The sequence below is a fragment of the Antedon mediterranea genome, chromosome 11 (assembly GCF_964355755.1).
Source record: "Antedon mediterranea chromosome 11, ecAntMedi1.1, whole genome shotgun sequence".
Lineage (NCBI taxonomy): Eukaryota > Metazoa > Echinodermata > Crinoidea > Comatulida > Antedonidae > Antedon > Antedon mediterranea.
In genome coordinates this window covers 20,364,249-20,373,841 of record NC_092680.1, presented here as the reverse complement: position 1 = coordinate 20,373,841, position 9,593 = coordinate 20,364,249, and the positions used below count along the sequence as shown (strand labels likewise).

The 9,593-nt window shown below is 32.0% G+C and overlaps 2 protein-coding genes across 6 annotated transcripts; both read right to left on the bottom strand.

Annotated features, from left to right (window-relative positions):
* Nucleotides 1–606: 606 nt before the first annotated feature.
* Nucleotides 607–5,005, bottom strand: LOC140062665 (galanin receptor type 1-like). 2 transcript variants are annotated; one of them, XM_072108971.1, is made up of 2 exons: nucleotides 4,818–5,005; nucleotides 607–1,847 (listed from the first exon to the last, which is right to left on the bottom strand). In XM_072108971.1, exon 2 carries the CDS (start codon nucleotides 1,832–1,834, stop codon nucleotides 794–796), a length of 1,041 nt encoding a protein of 346 aa, XP_071965072.1. In that variant the 5' UTR covers nucleotides 1,835–1,847; nucleotides 4,818–5,005; the 3' UTR covers nucleotides 607–793. The 2 variants fall into 2 exon arrangements, with proteins under 2 accessions (XP_071965072.1, XP_071965073.1); XM_072108972.1 differs by lacking the exon at nucleotides 4,818–5,005 and adding an exon at nucleotides 2,391–2,528.
* Nucleotides 5,006–6,365: 1,360 nt separating this feature from the next.
* Nucleotides 6,366–9,317, bottom strand: LOC140062586 (lysophosphatidic acid receptor 6-like). 4 transcript variants are annotated; one of them, XM_072108867.1, is made up of 2 exons: nucleotides 9,249–9,317; nucleotides 6,366–7,953 (listed from the first exon to the last, which is right to left on the bottom strand). In XM_072108867.1, exon 2 carries the CDS (start codon nucleotides 7,945–7,947, stop codon nucleotides 6,910–6,912), a length of 1,038 nt encoding a protein of 345 aa, XP_071964968.1. In that variant the 5' UTR covers nucleotides 7,948–7,953; nucleotides 9,249–9,317; the 3' UTR covers nucleotides 6,366–6,909. The 4 variants fall into 4 exon arrangements, with proteins under 4 accessions (XP_071964968.1, XP_071964967.1, XP_071964969.1 ...); XM_072108866.1 differs by lacking the exon at nucleotides 9,249–9,317 and adding an exon at nucleotides 8,538–8,674; XM_072108868.1 differs by lacking the exon at nucleotides 9,249–9,317 and adding an exon at nucleotides 8,373–8,462.
* Between the last annotated feature and the right edge of the window lie 276 nt (nucleotides 9,318–9,593).

The following is a 9,593-nucleotide window of genomic DNA, read 5'->3' as shown; positions in this document are numbered from 1 at the left end:
ACACGTTATTTATTGATTGTTTTAAAATAATTATCTCAAGTATGTTTAAATATTTTTATATAGTAATAACTTTATTAATATACATTTTAGAATTTAATGTTAAAAATATACTCATACTATTTCCATTTTAAATTGGCAAATAAAATTGAATCTGAATCTTTAGTTTTGTCATACATCACTTTAAGTTGTCAGAAATTGCTCAAACCACTGGAGTTCATATTATTTCTGAGGAGCTCATGTACGTAAGTTTGCAGAACAATGCTACATGTGGGCCTTTTGTACAAATTTGTGTATAACGTGTGGGATATAATAATAGACTATAATGATCTAATGATGTTGCTTTTATCAAATAATTAGACTTCAAGGAATACACAGGCCTACATTGTAATAATTGTTATTATATTTTAACAAAAAGTGAGTTGACAGTTTTGTTTGTATACATAATAAAATTGAGTTAATTTTCATGTTGTGATATGGAACATCTACGTTGCTCCCTTTTTGAAGATATTAAATGACATCAATAATTTGGAGAAACAATCTGCATACACACTATTTTTCGTACAAACAAAGAATCAACGCCCCCCCCCCCACCCCCCACACACACACACAAACACATCTTCACACCCTCCTTTCTGGGCCGACTTACGGTCTTGTTTATCAGTTACAGCTGTTATATTTTCGATTTTGTATTTATAGAGACAATTATAATAACTACTCATCGGAATGAATGAACAATTAGCCAATGCCATTAGGATAAAATATATTTTTCGACTTTTTTACTTAAAATTGTAAATTAATTATTTAATTGTTCGTTTGTGTCAGGCTCATCTGCTGTGCTTTCCGTGAAGGGGGTATCAGACACGTCAAATCCAACTTTAACCAAACACTCTTGTTTAAGCTTCTGCAGTCCTTTTCGAAAGTCGTTAAACTTAAACGCGTAAATGAACGGGTTGACGCTTAGATTTATAGCAAGTAGCGTTACAGTTATCTCATGTACAGGACTCGAGTTGAACTCGAAACACCTACATAACGCATACGTCATGTACAGCGCAAAGTTTGGTGTAATGCAAATTATAAACGCGATAAAAACGCAGAAAAGTGTGACAATAAGGTTTTGTTGAGCTCTACCGTACATTTTGTTCTTAGGGGTTACGGAATTTTGTTTTCCTCCTGAACTGGTTAAATCGTGTTGAGATCGGGAAACTTCAATCTTTACTTTTTCCTTAATCATATTAAAAATACGAGCGTAGCAGTATATCATGAGTGTGGTTGGTATAAGCCAACAAAACATGAAGACTAATATACCAGATAAAACCTCTAAAGTTCTTGTAGTAACATTGTAGTCACATTGCCAGGCCTTGTCTTTATTAACTGTTGCAGCAACTGCCAAATACATAGCCATCACAAGTGCGATAAAATGAGGAATGATTAAAACCAGTCCTTTTCTTTTACGTCTGCTGAACTTCATCCTGTACCAATTTGAATGCAGTACGGCTACATATCTCTCAATCGTCACCAGGACTAAATTGTTTGTCGAGACGTACAGCAGATACCAAAATATCGCTCTTGATTTACAGAATATCTCACCAGCTACTCCGACTGGAGGATCTCTTGTATAGTAGATGACGAACATCAGACTACCAGCCATGTCAACCCAAGACTGGTGGAAAATCAGAAGATGTGTGGAGGATTTCTTTTGAATTTTCTTGAAAATGAAAACCAATACGACAAGAAGGTTAGCTAGTACGCCTACAATTCCAATGGTGTAACGGATTACCAAAATAGCAGGGTGACCATGCAACACATTCTTCTCGTAGTCTGTAACGTTAGCCATTTAAACTGGACGCCTAAATAAAAAATAAGAACACTTTATAATTGTAAAATAATGTAATTACTATCCAGGTAACTTCAGGTCTTAAAGTAAGAGTTAGTCAACGTAGTTTGCTGGTATAAAGAGATTCGTGTGTACATTATAATGTATACATTATTAAGCTTCGTTCCCACGCAAAAACGAAGCACATCGCAAATAATTAACCATTCACGACGCAATGGATCGCGATGATTGGTCAACTCACTTGCGTTGCGTCCAAACGGTAACTATAACCTTTTTAATATTAATGCAGCAGAAACAGCTTACTTCAGCATAATTTACGATCAACACTTTTAAACTTGTTTCCACTATTGGACGCAACGTAAATACGTAAGCACAACGCAAGTGAGTTGACCAATCATGACGCGAGACACGACGGCGTTGAAAACAATACACTAAACTAATGTGTATCTAAATTATTATTAGTACTGTATGCCTAAAGAAAATGATAAATCAGATTTAAAGAGATAATACAGTGACGTTTTTATACACAATATAGAAAGTAAATAGTGCATAAAACCTGTTTTCCTGTCAAGTTATTCGACGCTATCGTTAACAATAATCGGCAATCTTCTACGTAAACATTGAAATGTTAACGATTTGCAGGAAAAGGTACTCGGAATCGTTATAATTTCAACTTGATCGTTGAAACGATCATCGTTGAACTGTTAACGAAGGAAAACAGGCTTAAACGATAATGTAATATGGTCGAACATTGGGAATTTGCGTACCAAGGTAACTTCGTCAGAAACCAATTGTTTTATATTTCGATTGTTGTGTAACTGGAAGGAAACAATAGTAGGCTTATAATAGAATTTACCAAGGACAGAAAGATAGGTGAAAGTGAGGTACTGTGTTGTAAGTGGTATTTGTATACTTTGTTGTTGCGTGACAATGATTACATCTACAATTTAGATTATAATTATTTTCATTTTTATTAATATTATTAAGTAAATTTAAAATTAATCATTACGGGGATATTAAACATTGTATATTAGTTGCTAATACTTCTGCTACTAAGCTAGATAATCGCATGAATAATTTCTGATTGGCAAACTCCTAAACAAAAGAAGAAACATTATTATATTTTGAATTTTAATTAAAACATGTCGCGTGTCTTTATAACAGTATTGTTAACACTAAGCAATTGCATTACTTTAAATAGAGGTTGTTTCCTAGAAACTTCAAATATTTTTTTTAAATAGAAAAGAAGATTCTAGTGAAACATTTCTTCTCTTTTTCTGAAATAACCGTCTTCTTAAGACATCCTATATGACTTGCCATTTTTTATGATTTTATACTTTCGAACTTTGTAATTGTTAAAGTTCTAGTTGTTCGATTGAAATTAATTGTAGGTATACTCTTTAGGAATATTTTTAATAAATTAAATATTATAGGCCTACAGTAGTTGTATAATGGTATATTCAGGAAATGTTTGTTCTTATTAATAAAATATCACAACTCATAATATTCAAATAAAATGAAAGGAATACTCTTTATTAATAAAGACATTTTCGGACACCAATATTTAATTTAGTTATTATGAATAGTTGAACACATTAATTAATGACATTCTCTATATACAGCCAGTTTTATTGAAAAACATAAATTAGATAGGCTAGACCTATACAGTAATAAAGTTCATGTGAATGGAAAATAAAGAAAGTAAGTATTCATAATAGGCCATATAATTATTTAATGAATTATACAGTAATTATTACTGTTTCATAGGCCTTAATGTGTTTTTTCTTCGTTTAACTTTGTTTTATGTGAATTATCATTTTCATATGTAAGCTCTTCATTTCAACTATGAGTTGTATTTTGAGTCTTTTTATACCGATTAAATAAACAAAAAAAAATAAAAAAATATATTGCTTTTACTTTAATTGAGAAATCACTATAAAAAGCTGTATAACCTACAGATATCACTTAGTATTATTGTAGTTGCGAGGCCTAAATTGAAACCAGTCATAAATATAATAACCGCAGAGTAATAATACTTCATATGTAATAATGCAATATGTAAATTACTGTAAATTGTTATGATTGCATTAGAACAATAATGGTATAGACGTTATTAAAAATAATATTCAAAGATTCATTAGTTGCAAGGTCATTGACTTTCCATGAGATATATAATTGGTTTGAATTGTGTATGGATAAAATCATGGTCCATGGTGAATTACGAACTTTTGGTGGATTTGACTTTAAAATATATTATTTTCTCTAGTTTGTCTTACTGTCTTTCTAATTGATATTATTTATTATGTATGCAATTTTTTTTAAATTTTCTAATGCCAACAAATACCCAATTCTCCAGATTCTGTATCTTCATAAAAGACATATTTGCTCAGTAGAAAAATTCTGTAATACAGTATCACATGTGATGCTGTAATACGGAATTGTCCTAGTTATGATACTGGATCTAAATACAGTACTAGGTAAAATTATTATTATGTTTGATCACTTCATCCAACAATTGCCACATGTGTCAAGAAGTATCATAGCTTTGTTAAACTTTTGTTAATAATATTATAATTTATGTGGCACCTTTATACAAATACAGTAAACTATTTATTAGGATTAAATCCTGTATCTCACCGCAATATCAATAGCTCACAATTTAACACTGAATTTCGCATATATATTGTTTATGATAAAAATGGTATGACACTCTATCCCATTATAGTCCATTAGAACGGAATCACTAAATGAGTCAAGGATTTTTTAAGCCTGTGCTTATCTGGATTCAGAATAATATAAAAGAGGTAAAAATACATTGCTTTTACGAAATGTAAAAACACAAATTGTTCAAACATTTGGCTGTTTCTGCATCTAGGCCTATACTGTTTCATGGCATTAGGTACGGGCTGCATTATTGACACAACACTTTAATTGATGTGGATTGTGTAATAATAAGAGTATGAAATGCATTGTTTTTACTTACTTTAATAATTTGTTAATGATCCGACCTCAAACAGCCTATAGTTCAGTTCAGTTATGGCCTATATTCTACAGCAAGATCTCGAATTCATACTATTGTTTTCTTCGACGTATTATTATTATTATGACACTGGCATACATTCTACTGGTAGCAGAACATGTACATTCAGCTGTGTGTCTGTGGTCGTTCTTACGCTGTTAAATCGAAATGACAGCAGAGACCTCTGTGGCGTATTCCTCTATAATGCGGCGGAGCAATGCTAATACCTTACTAAAACCTAATACGCATCACTGAGTTGGAGTATTATTATACATGACGGAAAAACTTTCTATATCAATATAATTACAGTATAGACAAACAAATAAACAAAACAAATACGATATAGTAATATCACCGAGTGCTAATCTTTGAAATTGTTAAAGTTCCAGTTATGCGATTGAAATTAATTGTAGGTATACTCTTTAGGAATATTTCAAAACTGTAAAGTTTAAACATTATAGGCCTACAGTAGTTTCATAATGGTATATTCAGGATGCGTTTTTTCTTATTAGTACTATTACAACTCATAATATTAAAATAAAATGCAAGCAATACCGTACTCTTTATTAGTAAAGACATTTGCGGAAACCAATATTTGATTTAGTTATTATGAATAGTTAAACAAATTAATTAAAAATTCTCTAGTGACTATACAGCCAGTTTTATTTAACATCATAAATTAGATAGGCTAGACCTATATACAGTACTACAGTTTAAATTGTAGTTTTATTGAAATTAATATTGTAGGCATGCATTTTAGGAATATTTCAAAACTGTAAAGTTGAACCATTATATGCCTACAGCCGCTTATATTAGTATATTCAGGATGTGTATGTTGTTAATATTTATCACAACTCATAATATTCAAATAAGATGCAAGCAATAATCTTTATTAGTAAAGACATTTTTAATTTAATTTAGTTATTATGAATAGCTGAACAAATTAATTATTTAAATTCTCTAGTGACTATTATGTGCAGCATATTGGACATAAATTAGATAGGCTAGACTCAGTACTAAAGTTCATGTTACTTCTCGTATCCATTACCTTTATGGCTACAGTGAACTAAAGTGTATATATACCATAGGAAATAAAGTACTTGACACGTTTCCGTAGATACAATAGAAGTTTGTGAGCGCATGGACAAACTGAGGAAACATAGAAATACACTCGACTTATTTTATATTAAATCTCTTTCGTCGTCTACACTATCAAATTTTATGTGACAACAAATTGGGATGTTCCCATGATGATGTCATTTTACTGCCATGTTTAAGCATATCACTACTATATATTTGGGCACATCACACTTTTTTGACAAACTAGTTTAATCGTGTAGACAGAGCTTTAGTAAAGCAGAAGAGTAATGTATTATTTCATCTCGTAAGATTATTGTGAGATAATAGCCATGCGGCGCATGCGTGAACCAGTGAGCAAAAAAGATACTAAAAAACGAGTTTACACAGTCAGCACAATTTCACGATTTTATTGTTTGAGGAAATGTTATACTCTAATTAAAACGGAATTACCATAATAATACATAACGTGTAAAATGTGAACAGGAAAAGGATTGGCAGGAATACTGTTTATATTTATTTAAATATTTATTATTTATTAAAGGAGTGTCTACTACAGCATCATAACATGTCCAATTTAATTAATACATTTAAAAGCACATGTGTAAAACACATAAGCAAAGTTGATAGATTGTCCAAGTAAAGTTAGTACAGCGCGTCGTCCGATTCTGCAGCTGTCACTAGGTAGATATTAACTGACTATCGAAAGTCATCTAGATACGTGTTTGGTGTGTGTACCTTAAAAATTTTACTGATGAAGTTTAGGAATCAATCATTGTGATGACATAAAAGATAATTATATGAATGTGAATTTAAATGATGTTAACGCAACAAAACAGGCACAAAAATAAAATAATTATTTTAAATGTGTACGAAGATAATTAAATAATGAACTTATGGATGTTTTCGGTAAAAATCTGTCATGTAGAAGCCCGATCAAGCGTGATGTTGGCTACGATCCTGATGTAACGTTATGGATCTAAAGTTTATTTACATGACGATCATCTTTTGTGGTGGTTGCTTCAGACATGTCAATTCCTACTTTAGCCAACAACTCGTCTCTTAGTTGGTACAATCCTTTTCGAAAGTCGTTAAACTTGAACGAGTAAATGAATGGGTTGACGCTTAGATTGACTGCAATTAGCGTTACAGTTACCTCATGCACGTTACTTGAGTTAAGCTCGAAACAATTACAGAACAAGTAAGTCACGTACAAAACAATGTTTGGTGTAATGGTGATTATAAACGCGATAAAAACACAGAAGAGTGTGACAATAAGATTTTGCTGAACTCTACTGTATGCTGTATTTGTTAGTTTTCTGTTTTCTTTCTGTAGGCCTAGGCCTATCTCGTTTGTTGGTTCAGTTTGACCTCTTGAAATTTCAATGTTTGATTTGTTCCTAATCATATTAAAAATACGAGCGTAACAGTATATCATGAGTGTGGTTGGTATAAACCAAGAAATAAGAAATACAAATACACCAGAGCCGACTTGAAACCATCTTCCAGAACTGTTTATATCGTAATAACATAACCAGGGCTTGTCTTCATCAATAGTAGCAACTAATACCAAGTAAGAGGCCATGAACACTCCTGTAAAATGAGGAATGATTAAAATCATTTCTTTTCTTTTACGTCTGCTAAACTTCATCCTGTACCAATTTGAATGCAGCACGGCTACATATCTCTCAATCGTCACTAGGACTAAATTAGTCGTAGAAGCGTACTGCAGATACCAAAATAAAGTTCTTGATTTACAGAAAACCTCACCAGCTACTCCGACTGGAGGATCTCTTGTATAGTAGATGACGAACAAAAGACTACCAGCCATGTCAATCCAAGACTGGTGAAAAATCACTAAATGTGTGGATGATTTCTTGTAAATTTTCTTGGTTAAGAACACCAGAACTACAAGTAGATTTGCAAATATGCCTACTATTCCCACAGTGTAACGTATCACATTAACAGCAGGGTGACTATGCAACACGTTCTTCTCGTAGTCAGTATGGTTCGCCATTTTACACTGAAAAGAGAGAAATAAAAATGATTTAGTAGTAGGCCTATAACAGTAGAATTGAAGTATAATACCTTCATTAATAGTAGTATGAAAGCAGTAGGCATATAGTACAACAAAGTATAATTGTGTATAGCGTTAGTAGCCTACTTCAGAAGACTTGAGGAGGAGACAACAATTTAATAACAAAGTATCAGCAATGTAGTAGCAGTGGTTACAGTCGAACGTACACGCAACATATATCGACAAAACGCAGACGAGTTCTAATAATAAGGCTACTTGCGTTGCATCATAGAACCAAGATATAGTAGAATCAGTAACGTGGTAAATAATATGAACTACAACACCCAGCGTGGAAGCAGGAATGTTATTATAATTACATATGTTATTATAATTACATTGGTGTCCTGGAAGATCGGATTACTCACAACATAATTCCTCTCAATATATGGATCATCCGCCGCTACCTTCAGTGGAATCAATATTAAGCAATATTTTTAAATGGGCCTATAGGTGATGTTCTAATAAGGAATTAACTAAAAAAATTAATAAAACAGATTAACGTTAACCAGAACATATTAAAATTTTCTTACCCGTTCAAGTAACGTAATAAAAATGGAAGAGGAAATAATCAGCCCCAGTATAACATATGTTAAAATTTAGTTCCTATAGTGCCGTAGACGCAAAGAAAATGAGTTGACCAATCACAAGCGACAGTTCGGGGGAGCTATCCATCTTGATTGGTAAAATTGCTTGCGCGGTTGCTTGCGTTGCGCCAGGTGATGGGAACCACAAAAGGATAAGAATACGGAAAGGGATTGGCAACATTGAGGCTATGAATATATGTTCTAGTTATTTTCAATGAAAAGGAAATGACCGTAACTGTTTTACAGTTAGTTTTAAAATACATTTTATGTGTAAAATAAATAAAAACAAATTGGAAGCCGTCTAAAGTCTCACTAGAAATAAACACTAAATCTGATTCTCCCACTTTCCATTCTCCTTCTCAAAGTGGGAACATTCTGCTGTAAAAGTCATGCACTCAACGTAATGCTGTTACCATATCTGATAAATGTCCAATAAAAGAAGGGGTCTGGATATGTTTTGATATAAAATAATATATACAAATCTGAAGTTGAGTGAAAATAAATTAGAAAACTAAAGGTATAATCACCAAATAACATTTTTTGCCACGCTATTTATTTTTTCATAATATTTTTAAATTTGAAGATTGTCTAAAAAAAGAATAGGGATTTTATTGTTTAATTTGAACTATCCTACATTGTAAAAAAGTATAGGCCTACTTTAAAAAGAAGTGTTTAACACAACGATAATCCATAAATTCTGACAAGGAAAATAATCTATATTATAGGAATGTGTTTCTTGCAGCAGCAGTCACACAACTATGTGGTTTTCTGTGTGCATGATCGTTTCTTAGAATTATTCTATTTATAGATAATATCGTCATAAATGCTGAGAAGAACACACTTACTAATTAGGCTGCAAATCATTAATTCCGGATCACACTATTTATTTACAAATCGGTATGTCATCTCACCTGGTCATTTTGGTTTTAGCATGACGTAATGATGAATTACGTAATACACGTATAAATAGACTATTATCAGGTGTTCGGTATATATTATGTG

Bases quoted from the DNA above. Each gene is read 5' to 3' on its own strand.
- LOC140062665 (XM_072108971.1), bottom strand. From the start codon at position 1,834: ATGGCTAACGTTACAGACTACGAGAAGAATGTGTTGCATGGTCACCCT.
- LOC140062586 (XM_072108867.1), bottom strand. From the start codon at position 7,947: ATGGCGAACCATACTGACTACGAGAAGAACGTGTTGCATAGTCACCCT.